This window comes from Boleophthalmus pectinirostris, unplaced genomic scaffold (genome assembly GCF_026225935.1).
Source record: "Boleophthalmus pectinirostris isolate CB_2022bp ecotype Guang Dong unplaced genomic scaffold, ASM2622593v1 HiC_scaffold_1, whole genome shotgun sequence".
NCBI classification, from domain to species: domain Eukaryota; kingdom Metazoa; phylum Chordata; class Actinopteri; order Gobiiformes; family Gobiidae; genus Boleophthalmus; species Boleophthalmus pectinirostris.
In genome coordinates, this window is record NW_026570970.1 from 38,609,944 (window position 1) to 38,634,594 (window position 24,651).

A 24,651-nucleotide genomic window follows, 5' to 3' on the forward strand; every position below is an offset into this window, starting at 1 on the left:
ATTACACTAGATAGCTAAATGAAGGCAGCTATTTTTTTCCGTTAGTCACTCTCATGTTTTTGTTGAAAATTATACTCAGGAGCATTATAAACAGGAGCATGAACACTCACACTGATCACAGGCTCCTAAAAATGTGCTCTTTAAATGTATTTAGTATTTTTTCATGAGTTTTTAGACGATCTTCAGACTTTTTTGTCTGTGCTTGCTAAAGGCTAATCCCAGGTTTGACTACCTCAAATTTAAGACTTTTTTAAGAGCTTTTTAAGACCACTTAAATGTAAATTAAGACCAACATCGCGCCCATTATGTGGGCAAAAAACTCCAGGTCCAGGACTGCATCTAGAATCTAAGAGCCACTGTGGAATAAACCGACACTTCCCCATGATCCATCCAACGTCTTCCTCCACTCTACTGATGCTTTACTCATTGTTATTGGCGCCAAAAACCAAAGTATTATTTGCGCATACTCCAAATTAGACGTTCATTCATGTTACATGATTTCACGTTGTTGTTGTTGTTGTTTTTTTCCTCTGTTTAACATTGTACTGCAGCCTGGTTGAGTTTACAAACAAATAGGCTAATGAAATTTAAGACCTTTGTGAAAAAGTAAGACCTGGACAACAAAATTGAAGACTTTTTAAGACCTTAATATAGGACCATGAAATTTAAGACCTTTTTAAGACTTTTAAGACCCTGCGGCTACCCTGTCCTAATGTCTGCATTATGTCACCATGGTAAGTGATGAACACTCCACCAGTAGAGAAGCATGTAGAACACCCCCAGTATGATGTCATTGCGAAGTATCAACTGGAATCTTCAATGTTACTTGTTAAGTTAAGATGCTTAAGGTGGTAAAATGTTGAGATGGTTAAGGTGGTAGGAAGTTAAGATGATTAAAAAGGAAAAATAATATATAAAAGTCAGTTCCCTGAATTCTTAATTTCGATGTGATTTCCTGGTTAAATAAAGTTTATCAACCAACAGTGAAATAGTCTGGGCATATAAATGAAGCTCAAGTGAAAATTCAGTCAGGAAGTGAGTCGAATAAAGAAATTCTTGGCCAACTAAAAACATGTCCTGTGCATTGATTGATTCATGTAGTAAAAGCAGACGCAGCGTGGCACTGGTAAAAGCCCTCAGAATGATTTAGCATCTCCCCAAACACAGAGGTACACCATCTTTATGAAAAGACAGATTAAAATGACTCCAGGAAGCTCACTCCATGTCTTCTCCTTTCTGCTGTGGACCACACCTCCTTATGATCCCAATAAAATCATAAACTGACTAATAAAAAGTTTGGTCGACTTAAACCCCATCGAACTGAAGGATTAAAGCCCTACCAGCCAACAACAGCCAGCTGCCTTTGCCTATCAACCAATCACCAGCTCAAGTCATACAGAAATACATCCACTCCGTCCTCCTGGTCATCACAGCAGCCCTCTCTGGACCGAATGGATCATTGGTTAGTACCTGGTTCTCCAGGTCTGCCTTCTTGTTCTTGTTGGCCTCTAGAGTGTCCTGCAGTTTGGCCAGTTTGTCCTGTACTTCCTTCAGAGCAGCTTGTTTCTTCCGCAGACCCTCCATAGCCACACTCAGCTCTCCTTCAGCCTGAGCCAGCTTCTCCTTCTTAGGGGCCACCACCTTTGCCGCTCTGCAGAAAACCACAAACTGTTATCAGCACTTAGACTTACATACAATAAAACACACATGTGCACAGCAGAACTTAAACTCCACATATACTACTGCACATCGGGAAGAGGTGAGGCAACTTCATTCCCCAAGCGCATTAACCAGACTCCACACTCCACAGACTCCTCTCTGTCCACGGAGAGACGGGGAGAGGAGGAGAACAGGAGAGGAAGAGGAGAACAGGAGAGGAGGAGGAGAACAGGAGAGGAGGAGGAGAACAGGAGAGGAAGAGGACACAGGAGAGGAAGAGGAGAACAGGAGAGGAGGAGGAGAACAGGAGAGGAAGAGGACACAGGAGAGGAAGAGGAGAACAGGAGAGGAGGAGGAGAACAGGAGAGGAAGAGGACACAGGAGAGGAAGAGGAGAACAGGAGAGGAAGAGGAGAACAGGAGAGGAAGAGGAGAACAGGCTTTGGTCAGACTCAGACTTATCCAGGATAAGCCTGGATTTGTTAAGCCATTTTGATGGAAAACCCCTCATTGGTTTGGTTAATCTGCAGAAATTGAGGTGACAGATAGGGGGTCCAAAAATATCGACTGACGATATAGTATCAGTATCGTGGGCTGCTGTATCAATATATTGTAACTAGTATTTTTTTGTGTATTTTACAAATGTATTTACATTTCACATATAAACTATGTAATGTTCATTCATCTTAATGATAAATATATAATGCATTGATTGAACCATGTCAAATCGATTTGAAATATTTTGTATATTTTATATATGTGACCTCAGAATAAATAAAAACATAAAAAAGCATCTTCAGTTGAGCATTCTGTAGCTCCAGGCGGCGTCCTGTAGGGGGCACTCACTCGTCGTACTTGTCCATGGCGCAGACCCACTTGTACATGCCCTCTGCTGCAGTGGACGCTGTTCGGATCTTCTCTTGGACAAAGTCTGGGTTGGTCATGTATTGGTGCCTAATGACACTCATGAATTGCGGGGGGATGTGGTCTTTGTCATATTCGTGCAGACTCTGGAGGAACCTCATGTCTCCCAGGAGCTTTTTAGCAGGACCCCAGAAGTCCTTCACCATCTTCCCGCTTCCAGAGGGGTCTGGGATCCGGTCCGGTTTGATCCCCTTCAGGATACAGATGGCCTCCATCACCAGCTTCACTGCAGGGGGAGGGCTCTTCATGGACTTCACCACCGTGATGTCCTGCAGAGGAGATACAAGTCATTATGACCTGGAGTCAGTGTTTCATTTCTCTTCAGTGTGGCCCCTTCACATATAAACATGTACCAGAGACTAAATGGACATATCTATAACACTAGCTACCATCACGTTCCAAGCAGGAAGTGAGCATGGGTGCAAATCAACTCCATCGGCTCTGGCTCCAGTTCACTCTGCATTGAAAAAACGTCGCCCTTCTCTCTGTAACTGCTGCTGTCAGGCTCAACACTCTGACCTTAAAATGTTTCTGCTCTACATGATCCTTGCATTTTTATTTCGTTATTTTGTCTGTAAATCAAGACATGATTAATGATGAGACCAATCAGGTGCCTTCTTTCCCCGAAGTCAGTCCCACTAGTGTTAACATCTAACACTACGGTTCACTTACATTCAGCTCCTTTACTTCACTCACAGCTACGAATTTGTGGAACTTAATGATTGTGGTAAAGTCACAGTCACTTTCAGGGTCAAAAAATGCACTTTACTTGTCAATTAGACTAAAGTCAACTTGAATGAGACGAGTAACTTCAACAGTGACGTGTTATTGCCAAGAGTCCAGCTCCATTTCCCAGTCTGTTCCACTCCTCCTTTTACCTCCTCCGTTTTTCCTACAGCCGCCACTCACTCCCTGATCCTCCCAGAGCCTCTCTATATCCTCCCTCTGTTCATCCAGTCTCTATATCCTCCCTCTGTTCATCCAGTCTCTATATCCTCCCTCTGTTCATCCAGTCTCTATATCCTCCCTCTGTTCATCCAGTCTCTATATCCTCCCTCTGTTCACTCAGTCTCTATATCCTCCCTCTGTTCACTCAGTCTCTATATCCTCCCTCTGTTCATTCAGTCTCTATATCCTCCCTCTGTTCACTCAGTCTCTATATCCTCCCTCTGTTCACTCAGTCTCTATATCCTCCCTCTGTTCATCCAGTCTCTATATCCTCCCTCTGTTCACTCAGTCTGTGCTCGATTACACCTGTTCTCCTGTTTTATTTCTTGAGTATTTTTGAGCTCTAAGTGTGGGGGTCTTGGTTGAGTTGACATGAATGACTGGAAAGTTTTGCTACATTTTTTTCAAAGACTTATAAATAATTAGATCCTTGTATCTGGTGCAGATGTAAATGACATTATTGTAGAATAGAGCCTGTTTTTATTCTCACTTGTGTATAGAAGTAATATTTACTCACTCAATTCAAGACAATCAGTTTCCATGGTTTTACCAAGTAACATGAACTTACTTTTAAAGTAAAATAAATATTTCAAATTTGAGGAAGTGACAGATTTATTGACACAGCTTCACAACATGAGTTCTATGAAAACTAAAGTTCACTTCACTTGCTGTGCCTCGTTAAGTGAAAGAGGAATTTCCTGCACACTACACTGAGAAATTACTCGTAAACTCAGCTTTAGATTCACACTCCACTTTAGTCCAATTTTTCAAGGCAATCGGTTTCCTGGAGTTTTTCAAGTAAGGCCTACTTATCAGATTTGACAGTGAGGATGCTATGCGTTCAGAATTCCAAATAAGGAAATTGGCTATAAGTTCGCCCCATAACTGCTTCCACTTCTTACGGCTTTCCACTTCTTCATACAGTCTGTGCATGTTTAGTTTATTGAGTTTATTTTACAGGGATCGTGTACTGGGGCATTAATCAAAGAAACACTGAAGAGATGCTTTGTACCAGATTATATCTCTCTGAGCTAATTTCCATCTGCAGTCCCTGAGACAGAAAAAAACACAGAAACAAACAGCATAAAATAAGGTAATCTATAACCAAATAGTTAAAAAAGTACAATTATATTACATATGTCCATCCCACTCCCACCACACTCCCTCTGTGGCTTTAATCAGATAGAAATTAGTTGTTAGTTATAAGTTGTTTTTCCTACATGTACCTGAGTGAAGCCCCGCCCCCTCCACATATAAACATGTCCCTCATATAAACATGTTCCTCATATAAAGTGTACCTGTGTGGTGAGAGTGTTGAGCGCTGCTAGAGCAGACTCCAGGATGGGCATCGCCTCTGCCAGATCCGCGTCGCACTCGTCTTTGATAGCTTTAGCCGCCATGGCCTGCTTATTTGCGATGGCTTCATCCACCTTCACCACCTTCTCGGTCTCTGCCACCTCCACAGACTCTTTCTCGATCACTACCATTATCTCGTCCACCTCTTTACTGGCCACGCGGAGCTGAGGCTGCAGGGCCTCCAGCTCCACCTGCATGGACGACACCTGAGACGCCGCAGACTCCAGCTTCTCCAGACCCACTTCATAACGCTGCTTCATCGTCATCACATCACTGGAGAGAAGGGCAGGAACACAGCACTGAACCGGGGCTGAACCAGAACTGAACCAGAACTGAACCAGAACTGAACCAGAACTGAACCAAGACTAAACCAGGGAAGAACCAGAGCTGAACCAGAGCTGAACCGGGGCTGAACATAGGATCTTTTCTGGTTTAGCTGAAGATTAGTCTTTGTATATTCCTTGTAGAGTGCTGGTTTAGCTCTGGTTTAGACCTGGTTTAGTCCTGGATTAATCCTTGTACAATCCTGTTTTAGTCCTGTTTTAGTCCTGTTTGAGTCCTGGTTTAGTCCTGGTTTAGTCCTGTTTGAGTCCTGGTTTAGTCCCGTTTTAGTCCTGTTTTAGTCCTGGTTTAGTCCTGTTTGTCCTTTTAGTCCTGGTTTAGTCCTGGTTTAGTCCTGCTGTTTAGTAGTCCTGGTCCTTAGTCCTGGTTTAGTCCTGTTTTAGTCCTGGTTTAGTCCTGGTTTAGTCCTGGTTTAGTCCTGGTTTAGTCCTGTTTTAGTCCTGGTTTAGTCCTGGTTTCCTGTTTAGTCCCTGTTTTAGTCCTTTTGAGTCCTGGTTTAGTCCTGGTTTAGTCCTGGTTTAGTCCTGTCCTGTTTAGTCCTGGTTTAGTCCTGGTTTAGTCCTGGTTTAGTCCTGGTTTAGTCCTGTTTAGTCCTGGTTTAGTCCTGGTTTTTGAGTCCTGGTTTTAGTCCTGTTTTAGTCCTGGTTTAGTCCTGGTTTGTCGTCCTGTTTGAGTCCTGGTTTAGGCCTGGATTAGTCCTGTTTCAGTACTGGTTTAGTCCTGTTTTAGTCCTGTTTGAGTCCTGGTTTAGTCCTGGTTTAGTCCTGTTTTAGTCCTGGTTTGGTCCTGTTTTAGTCCTGTTTTAGTCCTGTTTTAGTCCTGGTTTAGTCCTGGTTTAGTCCTGGTTTAGTCCTGTTTTAGTCCTGTTTGAGTCCTGGTTTAGTTCTGGTTTAGTTTAGTCCTGGTTTAGTCCTGTTTTAGTCCTGGTTTAGTCCTGTTTGAGTCCTGGTTTAGGCCTGGTTTAGTCCTGTTTTAGTACTGGTTTAGTCCTGTTTTAGTCCTGTTTGAGTCCTGGTTTAGTCCTGTTTTAGTCCTGTTTAAGTCTTGGTTTAGTCCTGTTTGAGTCCTGGTTTAGTCCTGTTTTAGTCCTGGATTAGTATTTTTTGAGTCCTGGTTTAGTCCTGGTTTAGTCCTGTTTGAGTCCTGGTTTAGTTCCTGTTTTCCTGTCCTTGTTTTAGTCCTGTTTAGTCCTGGTTTAGTCCTGGTTTAGTTCCTGTTTTAGTCCTGTTTTAGTCCTGTTTTAGTCCGTTTTAGTCCTGGTTTAGTCCTGTTTTGAGTCCTGGTTTTAGTCCTGTTTTAGTCCGTTTTGTCCTGGTTTAGTCCTGGTTTAGTCCTGGTTTTAGTTCCTGTTTTAGTCCTGTTTTCCTGAGTCCTGTTTAGTCCTGGTTTAGTCCTGTTTAGTCCTGTTTAGTCCTTTTTAGTCCTGAGTCCTGTTTAGTCCTGTTTGAGTGGTTTAGTCCTGTTTTAGTCCTGTTTTAGTCCTGGTTTAGTCCTGTTTTAGTCCTGTTTTAGTCCTTGTTTAGTCCTGTTTTAGTCCTGGTTTAAGTCCTGTTTGTCCTGTTAGTTTTTTAGTCCTGGTTTAGTCCTGTTTGAGTCCTGGTTTAGGCCTGGTTTAGTTTCTGTTTTAGTCCTGGTTTTAGTCCTGTTTTAGTCCCGTTTTAGTCCCGGTTTAGTCCTTTTGAGTCCTGTTTAGTCCTGTTTAGTCCTGTTTAGTCCTTTTAGTCCTGTTTTAGTCCTGTTTTTAGTCCTGTTTTCCCCTGGTTTAGTCCTGTTTTTTTTAGTCCTGTTTGAGTCCTGGTTTAGTCCTGGTTTAGTCCTGTTTAGTCCTGGTTAGTCCTGTTTTAGTCCTGTTTAGTCCTGGTTTAGTCCTGTTTGAGTCCTGGTTTAGTCCTGTTTTAGTCCTTTTAGGTTTAGTCCTGTTTTCCTGTTTAGTCCTGTTTGTTTAGTCCTGTTTTAGTCCTGGATTAGTCCTTTTGAGTCCTGGTTAGTCCTGTTTTTAGTCCTGGTTTGGTCCTGTTTTAGTTCCTGTTTAGTCCTGTTTGAGTCCTGTTTTAGTCCTGTTTAGTCCTGGTTTAGTCCTGCCTTTAGTCCTGTTTTAGTCCTGGTTTAGTCCTGGTTTAGTCCTGTTTGAGTCCTGGTTTAGGCCTGTTTTAGTCCTGGTTTAGTCCTGGTTTAGTCCCGTTTTAGTCCCGTTTTAGTCCCGTTTTAGTCCTGTTTGAGTCCTGGTTGAGTCCTGGTTTAGTCCTGGTTTAGGCCTGGTTTAGTCCTGTTTTAGTCCTGGTTTAGTCCTGTTTTAGTCCTGTTTTAGTCCTGTTTGAGTCCTGGTTTAGTCCTGTTTAGTCCTGTTTAGTCCTGTTTTTAGTCCTGTTTGAGTCCTGGTTTGAGTCCTTTTTTCCTGTTTTAGTCCTGTTTGAGTCCTGGTTTAGTCCTGTTTAGTCCTGTTTTAGTCCTGGTTTAGTCCTGTTTGAGTCCTGGTTAGTCCTGTTTAGTCCTGTTTAGTCCTGTTTGAGTCCTGGTTTAGTCCTGTTTAGTCCTGTCCTGTTTTAGTCCTGTTTAGTCCTGTTTTAGTCCTGTTTTAGTCCTGTTTAGTCCTGTTTAGTCCTGTTTTAGTCCTGTTTTAGTCCTGTTTTAGTCCTGTTTTAGTCCTGTTTTAGTCCTGTTTGAGTCCTGGTTTAGTCTAGTGCACTCACGTTCGTTTGGTCTGGAGCAGGGTCTTGAAGGTGGAGATGAGCTCGAGGTAGGAGGTGGGGGTGACGTAGTTGTGTCGTTGTAGCTCTGCGTGGAAGCGTTCAGACAGCTCGATGCTGGAGGTGTGGAAGCTCTTGCACATGTGGATACAGCCCTCTCTGGTCTCCTCTGACATCTCCACGTCCGCCAGGAACCGACTGGCCACGGCCTGCAGAGCGTCCTCCGGCCAGCTCTGGGAGAAGCACAGGAGGGTAAAACAGAGAAAAACCTACCTGCACATCTGTCATGATATCAAATTATTCTATGTATTGCTGGAAAAAATATAGACCAAATACAAATCAAACTTTTCACCCCAAGTCCCAACAAAAGATTTGGCTTTGTGAGTACCACCTGATCTAAACCAGGTTTATAACAGGACTATTCCAGGTCTAATCTAGAACTAAACCAGGTCTAAAAGTGGACTACATCATTTCCACTGTAGTACACAAAAAATGATCCAAATGAGGTCGAGAAAGTGGATCAAATGAACTGTAAATGAGGTAAACCCTCAAACTGAAGAACTCCGAGTCCCACTTGAAGGAGCTCATGGACCACCAGTGGTACACATAATACTGATAAATGATTGATACATTTGAAAACTATTTATGATACTGCACAAATGTGGTGGAAAAAACACCATACATAAAAAGCAGAATGAAATAGTTACTTTGATCTATGTTTATTTATAATGAGTCATGGAGGTGATTTATTCAGTCCTCCACAGCTCAAATCTCACCGTATGGGTTTATTTTTGTCTCATTAATATTCACAAATACACAGATGGTGATCTACAAATATTCATGTCATTGGTTTGTGCATGTGTTTTGATATTCACAAATGCAAATGTTATATTTATAACTTGTATTTTGGTCTTTACAAATAGATGTGTATTTGTAAATATATCTTTTTTCATTTGCAAAAAATTATTTCATTTGTAAAACAAAAAATTCTGTTTGTAAAATGTGATTCGCATTTGTGGATCACCAGTTACACGAATCCACCGATTTCCAGTATGACGTCATTTTGAGACTCATTTTCACTCACAATGACTATTTGTAGATCACCATCTGTGTATTTGTGAATATTAATGAGACAAAAGTAACCGCATACAAAAGAACACAAAGTTCCCCATCAGTGTAAAGAAAGAAGTAGCTCAATAAATATTGACCACCAAAAATTATTGTTCCATCTGTCATTTACTGAACAAAAATAATAATAATTAATTCACTGTATTTCAGACGCTGTCGTGGGCACCACCTTGGTCCTTGGGGTTGTATTATTTTGCATGGGCCTGTTGATCTCAACAGCAAAGTTCTGTATGGACTGCCAAACCCTTTTACAGCCTACAGAGAAGAGCTGCAGTGGAACTTTTTGGTCAGTGACTATTTTACACAAATGTACTACTCATGTCATTGTTAAACGGCAAAACGTTTCTAAAATTCTCCATTAAAATGAATAGGATTTCCTCTAAACTAGAAGTGCCATCACAAAGAAAAAATGTTTGAAAAGTTACAGCAGCGAGGTGTTCTTCCTGAGCTCCACATTTTTGTAGACACCAGACAGTGAAACCGGGGAACTGTCACTGTTGAACCTGCGTGCGGTGCGGTCCTTCAGTTTGTACATGGACCATTTATCCCTGAGACTAACACAATATAAAACACGCTGCATGATGGGAGATAGACTCATGAACCACCTACTCTATGTAGTTGGTCATCTGCATAGAGCAGATAGTCCTGTGCAGGTCTGCAGCAGCTGCTGAGGGCGTGCTCAGACTAGGGGGAGGAATATGATATCAAGTTTAACTCTTAAAAAGAGTGTGGTGATGATCTGAGCTAAGAAGCATCTAAACACTGTTTTCTGCTTGTTACTTGTCTGGAGGAGAGCTGTCTGTTGTGGATAAGGTCAGATATCTAAGTCACATGATCAGTAGTGACCTCAGGGATGATGATGACACTCAGAGGCAGAACCGGGAACTGTGTGCACGAGCAAATATACTGGCACGGGAAATTTCATCTGTGTACAAGTAAAGTAGTACAAGTGTGAACTAGCTCTGTTCAAAGCTTACTGCACACCCCTCTACACTGCCCCCCTGTGGTGCAGTTACAGTAAAAGTAAACTGAAGAAGCTGCACGCTGCATATAATGATTCAAGTGAAAGTTAGCTGTTTGTGCATTGAATGAATAGAAATGAATTGTATTGTACACTGAATGCTGTTATCAGGAACTTGAAATGATACATTTAATAATTTAATTTAATTTAAATTTAATAATGCCTGAGCAGAGCAGTGTCAGGTGCATCTCTGAACTCTGGAGGCACTGGAGAAACTGCTAATATGGACTAGTTTGTCTGCTGTTCTATATGGACCCCTGGAGTTTTGAATAAAGCTTGACTGATTGATTGAAAGCGCGGTTTAGAAGCACTTAATGGTCAAAATGGTTAAAGGTCACATTTTATACAGCGCTTTTCCACCTTCAAGGCTCTCAAAGAGCTTTACATCAAGGAACCACTCACCCATTCACACACACACCAGTGTACTCAGATATCGAGGGAGGGGTTAAGTGTCTTGCCCAAGGACACAATGACAGCATTCATATGTGGGGGCTGGAATCGCACGGCTAACCTGTGGGTCAGTACATCTGACTGCTCAACCAATGAGGTTTTATATTGAGTTGGATTTGAACCACTGACCTGTGGATCAGTGGACAAACGCTCTACCAAACTCTCCTGTGGCTTAGAGGCGGGAGTGGCTGGGGGAGTGAGGTCAGCAGTACTAGTACAACACAGTCCTGGTGTACCTGGAACCAGTTGATGGTGCAGCAGTTGATGAGTGCAGGGAACCTGCGGAGTCGGTCCCTGAAAGCTTCTCCGATGGGGCTCATGGCTAACACCACATGGAGCTGTGTTTTGCATCGCTCCAAAAACATGTTGAAGAGAGACAGAGAGCTGCCGTCCGTCTGCTTCTCTCTCGATCTCTGTCTGTCCAACACTCGCATGCGCTCACAGATCTCCTGCTTCTCATCCACCGCAAACAGGTTCGGCACCTGCACCACAACAGACACATTATAATCATACTGATACTTTGTAGTGCCATTGCGCTGGGGTGATCTACATGAAGCTCTATCGTAGAATTGTCAGCAGCGACTATGGAGGGACAAGGCAGGCATTAGCAAACACTGTCAAAAAAGTTGTAAGATTGTCTGAAAACTCAGAAATAAAACAGCACATTTTCAGGAGCCTGTGATCAGTCCAAGAGTTCATGGCTTTGTTTAGGAGTTTGAGTTTCAACAAAACGGTGAGAGTGACCAACTGAAAAACAGTGTCTCGCCTGTTGTAGTTCCAAATAATTCAGTTCTCTATGGTCAGAGTGGGTTAAAATAAAGCTCAGATTAAAGTCTAATAAGCCTCAGATAGAGCAGTGCTTAAAGTTAGCATCCCACCAACCAGGGAAGATCTAAGATCTAAGATCTAAGAATAAGAATCTCATCATGATGTGTTTAAACATGTCTGAGTGGAGCTTCACCTCTCCAGTGTTGAGCAGGTTCCCAATGTCCTCCAGGAAAGATTCCATTTTGATTTGTGTGTCGGTGAAGAGGAAGACGCCGTGCGCCTCTCCCTGAGTGGACTTCTTCATGATCATCTTCAAGTCGTCTCTCCACTCCGTCGTACCGTACGTCTTTGAGATCTCCACCTGGAACACGCCGAGAAAAGGATTTTCAGCTGACATCAAAACATATATATATATATATATATATATATATATATAATATATATATATATATATATATATATATATATATATATATATATTATATATATAATATATATTAGAGCCCGACCGATATGGATTTTGTTGTGGCCGATATGAAACTGATATAATGGGAGTTGGAGCTGCCGATAGCCGATATATTCACCGATATATTTAGTGATGAAAAAATTCACTGTAAATCTTGAATTGTTTAAAAAACTTAGGTTTGGCTCTAGTGGATTCTAAATTGGGTTGATTTAGGCAACATTTATTGTTGTTCTGACTCTTTACATCATATTTACACACAGTAGATTGGCCTAATGGCATTTTTGCATCACATTCTAGCTACTAGTGATGGGTATTCCAGTTTTTTTTTTTGGAAAACCGGCTCTTTTGGCTCGGCTCACTAAAGCAGCTGGCTCTTTCGGCTCCCAAGCGACTCTTGAGATTGTTTTGTTGCAAGCAGGACTAAATCAGAACTGAACCAGGACTGAAAAAGGACTAAACCAGGACTAAAACAGATTTAAACCATGTGTGAAACAGGACTAAATCAGAACTTAACCAGGTCTGAGTGTCGGGACTCGGTTTCTATCTCTCTTCTTCACTCGAGCCCAAGATTTAAGGTGCCCATATTGGCCGATATATCGGTCGGGCTATATATATATATATATATATATATATATATATATATATATATATATATATATATATATATATATATATATATATATATATATATATATATATATATATATATATATATATATATATATATATATATATATATATATATATATATATATATATATATGGGAATCCTCCTGTGTCTCTGTGTGTCAGATGTCCTCCTGTCCTTCTGTGTCCCTGTAGTGTTAGACTGAGGTGGGGACAGGTCAAATGTGTCTAGTTAATCTGCAGATGTTATTCTACTCCAAGGTCTTTGAGTAGAATACCTACTACTTATAATGATATAAGTACTGTACCTGGAAGAGTTCTGCCTCTGCCATGTACGCAGCCAACCGCGTGAGGGACTGCCGCCCGCTGCCGCCCACACCCACGAGCAAGGCGTGTCCGCTGGGCTGCTTGAGGATGCGTGATATCCGGCACACGTGTTCTATGGCGAAGCGGAACAGCACCAGGTTCATGCGGGTCTTGTGGATGTTGTTGTATTCTTCCAGATGCCCTTCCACCACCTGCCGCAGCTGGTCCACGTTGAAGACCTCGCGGTAGTTTCTGTCATCTCCTTTGGGATCGTGGAAGTCGCAGAACATAAGGCTGCGGAGATCGTCCTCGGTCACGTGCCGTCCCGGTCCCGGTCCAAATGCTGAAACAGTCGATGGAAGTCGTCCTTCAGGTGAGACTTAAACACCTCTTGTAAATGAGACACAAGCCATGAGCGATCTGACTCATGTACCAGACGATCGTAGTAAACCCGCAACACCTGGAACAAAACAGGAGACAGGTTTTATAATATGTCATCTCACTGTAATGTATCTCACACATAGTAGTTTAAGGGTCAGATATTATGTAAAACCCGTTCACTTGTTGTCAGAAACATACCTGGAGTTTTGTTTCATTTACACATTTTGGGTAATTGTATCATTAGGTTGTCTAGAGCTCCGAAGCTCATGAAGAGGGAGTTTTCAAGTTAACAGTTACATTTGACCTCTTGTTGAGTAGTGATTGGCAATTCCAGGGCTGAAATTATCCAGATGATTCCAGTGAAGGTGTATGGAGTTCAAAACACTGTGGAGCACTTACTGCATTACCACATGACATCACAAGGTGGACAATTTTTCATTTATGAGTGAAACTAAATACAACTCTGAGTATGTTTTTAATGAAACAAAATTATAACATAGATCAGAAAATAGTGTAATAGTTGTGTAGTTTTAATAATGAATGGTCTTGATGAACAGGGCGCTTCTTTCTGTTTAATATGTCCCCATCTGATAGAGCGACACATGTTGTAGGAGTATGTTGTTCTCACCTCGTGCACCCAGAGGCGTTTGATGACCGCTGGCTCGCTGGTGCTCTCCGGCCTGGACAGACAGATGCCCTGCACCACTCTGGACATGTCCCTCAGGTTGAACAGGTAGTGGGATTTGGCTGGAGTCGGGAGCAGGTTCTTCGTGGCCTCCTGGTACACAGACATGGTGCTGTGGACCAGGTCTGACGTGAGAGCAGAGAACTCTTTGGGGAAAGAGAACCTAGAGGAGTGAGGAAAGCAAAATCATATATTTCACCATACACCAGGTTTACATCTGAGCCAGTAGTTACAATGACATACTGATATGTTGTAGCTGATATCGTCAATATTCTCTGGAGGTGTGATGTTATCTATAGACACTGCTCTGTCTGAAACTGTCACTCAAGATAGACTTTAATCTGACCTTTATTTTAACACAATCTGACCATAAACAACTGATCTAGTGGGAACTATAACAGGTGAGCTGCTGTGTGCAAGTCCCTCTCAAATAACATTTCACTTTTATGTTGAAAATCTAACTCCTAAACAGGACTATGGACGCTTGTATTGCTCACAGGCTCCTGAAAATGTGCTGTTTAAACCAGTTATTATTTTTTCTTGAGTTTTTAGACCATCTAAAAACTAGGGCTGTTTTGCTAATGTATGTATTGCGTTACCATGGTAACTGAACATTCTGCCACAGAAATACATTGATACATGACACTACAAGCTGACGGTTAGCAGTGTATCTGTATAATAACCAACAGTACCGTATGGAGAAGTGCCAGTGGATGATCCTGGAGAAGATCGTGTACATGGTTTTCTCATCAAAGTCGTTGATGGTCACAGTGTTAAAGTGACGCAGGAAACGGGGGGTCACCGGGTTACGACCTCCTCCTGAAAGACAGCAGGGACGTTCTATCAGAGAGGTCAAAACGTGGATCATTCTCAAAGTTAGAACCACACACTGTATGTCTAAATAAAGCTTGAAAAGTCTTCGCCTCTCTCTGCTGCAGTCAGACTCATCATTTTGGTCATTTTGGTTTGTATAAACCTGCCCTACATAATCCTGGGGTTCTTATTTCACCATGTCTTTGTCCTAAATTAAGATACAAACATTAATAACAGACCAATCCAGTGAGTGCTTTCCCCAAAGTCAGTCCCGCGAGTGTTACCTTCAACAGCCTCCTCCTGATTGACTCTCTGGTTTCATGCTTGGATTTCTAAATATGGTCAGTGGGTGCAGATTAGCTGCTCTAAGTGCAGCCTCGATGAGATTCATTTGGCTGGAGGGGAACACTATGGGTGTCAACACACTCACTTTGTCCACTTCTTTAGACAGTTTACGGTTGGAACTAAATGAAACTTGCTTTAGTGGTCCATGGTTGACATATTTCAACTGTTTTTACTCCTGTGTAAAACCAGGTGCAGTGTCTCTGCTCTCCTGGTTGGACCTTCTCTTACCTGGCGGCCCCATGGCACAGATGATCTGAACGTCCACCAGCTTGATCATGGAGTCCTTGAGGTCGTACCAGTTCCAGTGATCTAACCACTGCCTGAGCAGTTCCACTGGAGGCTGGGCTCCGTACACTTCTCTGGCCGGCATGTTCACGTCGTCCACAAACACCACCTGGACAACACAACAAACACAGGCGAGGTGAAGCTACATAACACTAAATCAATATTAACTGCACACTACATACTGTATGTCTTAAAGGGCTATAGCTGATTTTCTCATGTCATTGCCCCACTACACATATAATGTAAAAGCAACTCTGAGGGTGAAAATGATACCCAAAGTTGTGAAAAGTGCTTATAAACTCATTGTTCAGAATGTAAGGGAGGAATTACTGCATACCGTTTAAAATGATCTAGCGCTGTTTTTCTCAATTTTAGGACAGTAAAAATTTTGTAAAACACCTTTACATGGAAATATATACACTCCACTGCATACATCCGCAGTATGCAGGTTTATTTAAACATGCGTGTGCTCTGGTGCAGTACCAGCTTTCTGCCAAGTGGGGGTCCGAACACTCCTTTGCGGCGTTTGTCCAGTTTTGACATGATGATGTTCTGAGTCTGAGCCGCTGTGGTCTGAGCCGAGAAGTTTATGAAGAGTGGACTGTACACCTCCTTCTGCACTTTATTCAACAGGAAGTCCTACACACACACAAACACACACACAGACTGTTATAAAAGCTTAGGGTTCTCTTAGAATATATTATCACATTGAATTGGTCTGTGTAATCAAGTACGTTGGTCCTGAAGAGCTTGCGGTATGCTGGTGTGGTCCTACTACCTTACTCTTGTTTAGATCTGGTTCAGTCCTGGTTAAGACCCAGTTTAGTCCTGGTTTAGCCCTGGTTTAGCCCTCAGTTCAGACTCACAGTGATGTAGACGGTCTTGCCGGTGCCCGTGGGACCGATGAAGATGGTGGGTTTGTGGTGGGTGACGAGCAGCTCCATCAGAGCCATGTAGCGCACTGTGTTCTCTGTGGGGATGATGATCTCATTGAAGTGGCTGTCTTTACTGATGGGAGGGGCACATTTCAGCTCCTCTGTCCACAGCTGCCACCGGCCTGCGCCCTGGGGACAGAGGGGGGTCGTTTTCAGGTGTTAGACCATAAACAATCTCCATTTTTTTTTAAATGTCTAAATCTAAAAAACTTATCAGTCTGTGTTTGATAATGTGTGTGTTGTGTCACCACATCCCGCCATACACATACATTTAGAACTCCCCCAACATGATATCACTGGGTCTGGTCAAGCGGTAACGGAAGGAAACAGGGGCAGATTTTTGACATTCAAATGTCTCTTATTCAGAAACTAGAGGGACTATTGAAATAAGTAAAGTATCAGAATGTAGGAAAGAGTTACACTCCAACAGGGTCAAGTTAAACCTGTGATATTCTTTCAAGTTGTTGACAAAAAATGTAAAAACTCAATTATACTGTATATTATTATTATATTATTATCCATTATATTGTACCATATGGTACAAGATTAGGTTGAAAAACCTCTTACTTTTTGAGTCATGAGATTTTTTATTAAGAAAGGTCATGGTAACGGAGGGAAAAGTAACGGAGGGAAAATTGTGAAGTAGAAGGTGCAGGATTTTACATAATTTGTCAACTTTTTTCTTCTGAATACTTTAATATTACTTCAAAATGAAAGGAAACTATTTCTATAAAATATGTCAGTCCTTCAAAGCAAATTTTTATCATTTTTAAATATATATATATTTTTTAAATCATGTACCTTCATCAACAGTTCAAAGATGGAATAATAAGATATGATGAAATACATCCATTTATTGACATGATTTGCAGGTCTTTGAAATTTGGGAAATAATTTTTGTTCCATGTTTCATACATGGTCTGTTTAAAACATAAGGAACTTTAGAACCAAAAATGGTACAGAAAAAAGGTCAACAGTTTCATAAACTAGAGTACATATGTATCTGTTCAATACATTTTTATATCAGATGCATTAACTTGAATTTTTGGCCTTGCTGTTTACTTCTGCTTGACAGGGCCCCACTGCAAAGCATCAAGTCGACACCATATTTACCTGCATACCAGGAAAACCAAATAACCTTTTAGTGATTGTTTTTAGTTGAGCAGTGACAGACTACGGCCTGTCCACTGTGTACGAGCACATGTTGTTTCTTTGATTTAAAACGCTACGTTAAGTGAGTGTTCACAGTGTTTATTTGTGACGTGGAGAGCAAATAACTTCTGAGAAATGCAGTTTGTAGAATGTCTGAAAACCAAATAATCAGTGTAAATGAGATGTCGCTTATCTGTTTCTACCATAAGTGCGATTAAGTGTGTGAGGTCAATTTTTTAGCAATTATAGCTGCAAAGTTTTAGTGGTAATGCTAAATGAGCAGACACCACTGAACGCTCTGCAGCTCCCCTTCGCACCTATGCAGTTCTTTGACCTTTGACCTGCTGTAGACAGGCCCAAAGTGAAGTGACCTGACAGGGCAAAGAGCTCTGGTCCTGTATATGTAATGAGAGAAAGTACCTCTTTGATGAAGCTGTACTGGTAGACAGTGCCTTCTTCAGGCAGAGGCACAGACAGAGCTTTGCAGGCCTCAGTGTTGGTTAAAAGTCGATATTTGGTCTTGGTCTGAGTAGACAGAGGTCCAATCAGAAGCTCCCTCAAAACCAGATCAAACTTGTGCCGGCTGGAGTCATCACAGCTGGCACCGAGCGACCACACCAGGCTGAACACATAGATGCCCTAAAAGACAGAGACGAGGGGTTAGAGGGGAGGAGGGGGGGTTAGAGGAGAGGTATCATATTTTTCGGACTATAAGTCACTTTTTTCATGGTTTGGGTGTTTCCTGTACTCCAGTGAGATTTATATATTCAAATGTTCAGACTGAAGCGGCGAGAGGTTCTAGTCTTGTGTGTGAGTATCTGTTGCTCCTGTTCCTCCTGTACCACTGTCACTTCACTCTACTGCACATGTCTCCTGCAGAAAATGCCTCTGTTCTGTCTGTATCATCGAGTGCACCATTACTACTGCACCACTGAACTATTTAACATTTAAACAAACTTATAAAGACACTGAGAAGACTGAACAAAATGCTCTCAAAAAGAAAATCAGATTTTGCAGATTACAAACTGCAAGTTATGAAATCTGCAGCTGAAAATGATAATCGAGCAGCAGAAAGAAAGTTTGGAGTGAGAGAGAAACTTGTGACACCGGGAGGATGAAACTGAAACATGAAACTTTCCTGAAGTCACTGGATGGATGGACAAAGTCTGGACTTCAGTGACACTGAAACCATCCTGTCGGGATTCAGAAAGACCCGAATAATTCTAACTGGAACTGATGCTGAGTCTGACGACAGCGACACAGAAGAGGAAGCGGCGCTCTGTTTACCTCCGGAGGTCGAGGCCGAGTTGTTCAGAAGTGACACCGAGGATGAAGAATTGAATGGATTTAGTGATTTGGAGTGAGATGGAGAGTTTGGTTAAAATTGTTCTGTTCTGTTGTTTATGTTATAGTTTATCTGAAGAACTATTCATATGTGACGTTAACAGTCTGTTGTTCTCGTCTATTCTTATTACTACAACTTGACTTTACACAGAAAATGTTGGTTCCTGGTCTCTGATTTTATAAAAAATAATTTCCCCACAGAAGTATGACTTATAGTCCAGTGTGACTTATATATGTTTTTTCTTCTTCATTATGCATTTTTTGGTTAGTGCGACTTATACTCCGGAGTGACTTACAGTCCAAAAAATATGGTAATTAGGATGCTCACAGTGCATAAGGTTAGTGAGGAACAACTTTGGACTGCTATTTCTGGGGTTTTCAAGACAGTAAAATCCTGTATTGTGCCTTTAAAGGTGCACTGTGTCATTTTTCTGGTGGAGGGTGGAAATGTAACTGTTTGCCTTGATTATTTCACAGTATGGAAATAAACTTGGTTTTCACGATGGAGATAAGTTAAAGATCTATTGGGATGTAAGCCAGTGCCTAGTAAGACTTCATGTTTTTCAAGGTATTTTTGAGTGATAACAGCTGTAATTGAATAAATGCAAGACAGACATGTTTAATGTCATACAGTAGAACATTCCATGTAAAGAAACAGAATCTCCTCGGAGACAAGCGAGCAGCAGACCCTCCACACTAGAAGTTACATAGTGCACCTTTAAAGTTAATCCCTGAATGGTGATAATATTTTCTGTTTGGGGTAGTTAGTTGTTTTGCCATAATTTGATAATCAGGATTTGATTTCACAGTGATGGAGCAGACAGCAGAGTTTAGTGTAAATGAGGGAGCCGAATAATGAGGCTGGGCTCCTGCTGCTGGAGCCTGATTAAACAGGATACAGCTCTGAGCGGAGACACAGCTCTGCAGCACTCACACACACACACACACACACACACACACACACACACACACACACACACACACACGCACACACACAGAAACACACACAGAAACACACACAGAAACACACACACACACAGCGTTCACACATTCAATTTAAAACTATATCTATTGGAAACATGCTTGGGACACAGGGGGGACTCATCAGATACACGTCTCAAAGGATTTTCAAATCATTATAATAGTCCCTATGTTCTTTCTATTAGTGTCTGATTGGAATAAAGTACATGGGGTACATTTTCTCTCAGTGCATCTTTTGACCAATCCTCCGCTGTCTCTGGCAGTGATGCACATCTGAATCAGGATCCAGGGCAGAGTATCAAACAAGAGAAGTATGGAACTCAACAGTGAACGCTCTGGTTCTGGAAGTACCGTATTTTCCGCACTATAGGGAGCTCTGGATTATAAGGCGCACTGTTATTAAATGGTCTATTTTCAAACTTTTTTCACAAATAAATAGCACTGGACTATAAGGCGCATTAAAGGAAACCCAACAGTGTGATGGGTGAGTGGTTTTGTTTGTTTGTGGCGTTCACGGTGACTCTGGGCTTTGTTCAGTTGTGGCGTGTAGGGAGGGGGCTGTCTGGGACCAACGGATTGTCGGCGTGTTCACAGTGACTCAGTTGTTCAATCGTGTCTAGAAATGGCACATTGCACTCGCTTTTTGGGTTCGTTCGTTCCGTTCCTCGTCGGCGTGGAGTGATGAGTGTGTCTGAGGGTGTTTTTGGCTCTGCGGACGCTGTCTGCTCCGTGTGTGTTTGCGTGTTCTGAGGTGTTTTTCTGGCTGTGCGGTTGCTGTCTGCTCCGTGTGTGTTTGCGTGTTCTGAGGGTGTTTCTGGCTGTGCGTTGCTGTCTGCTCCGTGTGTGTTTGCGTGTTCTGTGGGGTTTTCTGTGCGGTTGCTGTGTACTCCGTGTGTGTTTGCGTGTTCTGAGGGTGTTTCTGGCTGTGCGGTTGCTGTGTACTCCGTGTGTGTTTGTGTGTTCTGTGGGTGTTTCTGGCTGTGCGGTCGCTGTCTGCTCCGTGTGTGTTTGCGTGTTCTGAGGGTGTTTCTGGCTGTGCGGTTGCTGTGTACTCCGTGTGTGTTTGTGTGTTCTGTGGGTGTTTTTGGCTCTGCGGTTGCTGTCTGCAGTGTGTGTGTTTGCGTGTTCTGTGTGTGTTTGTGTGTTCTGTGGGTGTTTTTGGCTCTGCGTTTGCTGTCTGCAGTGTGTGTGTTTGTGTGTTCTGTGGGTGTTTGCGTGTTCTGCGGGTGTTTTTGGCTGTACGGTCGCTGTCTGCTCCATGTGTGTTTGCGTGTTCTGTGTGTGTTTGCGTGTTCTGAGGGTGTTTTGGCTGTGCGGTGTGTGTACTCCGTGTGTGTTTGTGTGTTCTGTGGGTGTTTTTGGCTCTGCGGTTGCTGTCTGCAGTGTGTGTGTTTGTGTGTTCTGTGTGTGTTTGTGTGTTCTGCGGGTGTTTTTGGCTGTACGGTCGCTGTCTGCTCCATGTGTGTTTGCGTGTTCTGTGTGTGCTTGGATCTACCTGCGCAGTCACGGTGGGGAAATGAGGCGTGTAAACAGGGGTAAAACAGAATCATAGTCATAGCATTTTAAAGTGTTTTTGTTCTATGAGACGTTGGTAAAGGTATGAAAGGGTTCAGTGGAAGATAAGGCTGTTGTAAAATGTTAGACCAGGAAACAATAGAAAAAGTCTATTCTTGAACAATATGCAAACGTGCCCCCCTCGCGCTCCCATCAGTCGAGCGTGAGGGAGCGCAGAGAACAGACGCTGCCTGGTGTTTTGAATCTGCATTCAGAACGAGCCAAAAGCAGTGATTAACCCCAGCCCTCATCACAGACTCTCACACAGGTGGAGTCTGCGCCATCACAAACAACTCATTTCCATACAAAATGTCAGATTCAAATGTACCTCTCCTCTACCTCCTCCACCGCACAGCTCAACCACCACCGAGGATATTCTGAGCTCATTAACCACGAGCTGCTTTAGTTCTGGTTTGGAACGGGTTTAGTCTCAGCCAGTGTTGGGGAGTAACAGATTACATGTACCGAGATTACGTAATCAGAGTACAATTTATGAGTAACTGTATTCAGTTACAGTTACTGTTTCAGTGAGTGGTAATTGGATTACAGTTACTTTGTTGAAATAAATGGATTACACGGCGGGATTTTCCTGTTAACACATTTTGGGCAAAACCAGGACTAAACCAGAACTAAACCAGGACTAAAACCAGGACTAAACCAGAACTAAAACCAGGACTAAACCAGAATTAAACCAGGACTAAAACCAGGACTAAAACCAGGACTAAACCAGAACTAAACCAGGACTAAAACCAGGATTAAACCAGAATTAAACCAGGACTAAACCAGGACTAAACCAGGACTACAACCAGGACTAAACAAGGACTAAACCAGGTCTAAACCAGGACTAAAGCAGGACTAAACAATATGACACCTAACAGTAGGTGGGGGTATGTAATCTGTAATCTGTAGGAGAATACATTTTAAAAGTCACCTTCCCAACACTGGTCTCAGCTCAGTCCTGGTTTAGACTGGGTTTAGGTCCATTATTGGCCTGGTTTAGTTTAAGGTTTTCTGTTTGTTGTGGTGTTTCAGATGGCATCACAACATTCTATAGGCCAGATGGCGGCAGCTAAAATGAATACTGCTGTAACACAGTCAGTACCACATTTTTTAGACTATGAGTCAAACTTTTTTTCATGGTTTGGGTGGTCCTATATATAAACAGTGTTGGGAAGGTTACTTTTAAAATGTATTCCCCTACAGATTACAGATTACAGACCCCAAAATGTATTTGTAATGTAATCCATTAAATTACTTAAGGTGAGTAAATGTAATCTGAATACTTTGGATTACTTGATTTGCTGTAGAGAAACAAAGACGAGGAAATCTTCACATGAGAAGTTTTGTCTGCTAAAAGAAAATAAAAAGCCCAGACTTTACTGAACCAAATTAAAAATATTATTGATAGAAGACGAGGAAACACGTTCACTCAGCATGATTTAGTCCTGTTAAATCCTGTATTAGTCCTGGTTTAGACCTGGTTTAGACTTGGTTTAGACCTGGTTTAGTCCTGGTTTAGTTTCCGGCAATGAGTGGAATTACCGAGAAAAAATTTAAATTAAAAAAGGGATATAGCCCAAAATATGAAAACAGGAAAATACCGCCATGTATTTATTCCAACAAAGTAACTGTAATCCAATTACCACTCACTGAAACAGTAACTGTAACTGAATACAATTACTCATAATTTGTACTCTGATTACGTAACTCCGGTACATGTAATCTGTTACTCCACAACACTGTATATAAGTGGTACAATTTATATATTAAAATGTTCACACTGAAGCGGCGAGAGGTTCTAGTCTTGCGTGTGAGTATGTGCTGCTCCTGTTCCTCCTGTACCACTGTCACTTCACTCTACTGCACATGTCTCCTGCAGAAAGAGCCTCTGTTCTGTCTGTATCATGTCAGTCGATCGCATCATTACTTCTGCACCACTGAAAATCTAAAATGTAAACAAACAAACCACAACCATCCTGTCGGGATTCACAAAGACCCGAATAATTCTAACTGGAACTGATGCTGAGTCTGACGACAGCGACACAGAAGAGGAAGCGGCGCAACGTTTACCTCCGGAGGTCGAGTTGTTCAGAAGTGACACCGAGGATGAAGAATTGAATGGATTTAGTGATTTGGAGTGAGATGGAGAGTTTGGTAAACTTGTTCTGTTCTGTTGTTTATGTTATAGTTTATCTGAAGAACTGTTCATATGTGACGTTAACAGTCTGTTCTTCTCTCTTCTATTGTTATTACTACAACTTGACTTTACACAGGAAATGTTGGTTCCTGGTCTCTGATTTTATAAAATACATTTCCCCCAAAAAGTGTGACCTATATATGTTTTTTTCTTCTTCATTATGCATTTTTTGACTGAAGCAAAAAATACGGTACATGGGTTTAGTTAGTTATGGAAATGATCAGGTACAAAATTTGATAAAATTTGATAATAAAAAGGTTTTAGTCCTACTTTAGTCCTGATGTAGTCCTGGTTCAATCCTGGTTTACTGTTTATAGAAAGTAGTCCATGAAACAGAATTGTCAGTCCTGGTTTAGTTCTCCTTTAGTCCTGATATTGTCCTGTTTTAATCCTTCTTTAGTTCTGTTTTAGATCATGTTTAGTAGGACTATGCCAAAAACAGAAAGGCATAAAATTTGGTTGATCTGAATGATAAGGCATGCGCATTTGAATGGACAGGTCTACAGACAATCGTGTGGCAGTAAGAGCGCGTGGTTCTGAAGAGCAGTTACACCCGTATTGTTTAGAAAAAAGCAGTCAAGGCCACAGCGTGTCTCTTTAAGTCTCCTCACGTGTCCTCAGGTTTGACCAGTTTGAACTTTTAGATAAATTGTGCAGATTTAAGTATAGAGTCTGGTTCCGTCTGTGTGTGTGGTGTGATGGTGTGATGGTGTGGAGCCTTCTGCCTTCTCTCTTCCTCTGCCCCCACTCCCCCCTTCCTCTCTGATCCTGCAGCAGCTCCTCTCCTTTTCTCCTCTCTCTCCTCTTGTTCTCATCATTATAATCCAAGTTACAGAAAGCAAACGACTATTTTCTCTGTTTATGAGTGAAACATAAGACCTCATTTAATGCACGGACGTCACACGTGTTTCTGTAGTGGTAATGCACACATGATTTTAGGCTTATATACTGTACAATTCCAAACATTAAATGTGGATTTCTCTTGAATGATCAGTCCTATCACCACAAAATAACAACTGTAGTGATCCTGACACGCTGCTCTCTCTCTCCAAACTCTACCTTATCAATGAGATGGAAAAAAATTCAAATAAAAAAACAAGATTGATCAATGTGAGAGGAAAAAATCTGGATTTTTCCCCCCATATTGCTCAGCCCTAATGTTTAGTCCAGGTTTAGTTCTGTTTTAGACCATGTTTAGTCCAGGTTTAGTCCAGGTTTAGTTCTGTTTTAGTCCATGTTTAGACCAGGTTTAGTTCTGGTTTATTTCTGTTTTAGACAATGTTTAGTTCATGTTTAGT

The 24,651-nt window shown here is 41.9% G+C and overlaps 1 protein-coding gene across 1 annotated transcript in view; it reads right to left on the reverse strand.

Annotated features, from left to right (window-relative positions):
- The window catches only part of dnah7 (dynein, axonemal, heavy chain 7), a 187,205-nt gene that overhangs the window by 104,323 nt on the left and 58,231 nt on the right, over positions 1-24,651 (reverse strand). The window contains 14 exon segments of the mRNA XM_055162193.1: positions 1,471-1,651; positions 2,505-2,851; positions 4,829-5,159; positions 7,919-8,148; positions 10,751-10,996; positions 11,476-11,643; positions 12,684-13,000; positions 13,003-13,141; positions 13,691-13,910; positions 14,440-14,566; positions 15,134-15,299; positions 15,674-15,829; positions 16,057-16,254; positions 17,698-17,916. Of these exon segments, the coding sequence (XP_055018168.1) occupies positions 1,471-1,651; positions 2,505-2,851; positions 4,829-5,159; positions 7,919-8,148; positions 10,751-10,996; positions 11,476-11,643; positions 12,684-13,000; positions 13,003-13,141; positions 13,691-13,910; positions 14,440-14,566; positions 15,134-15,299; positions 15,674-15,829; positions 16,057-16,254; positions 17,698-17,916 (3,045 nt within the window).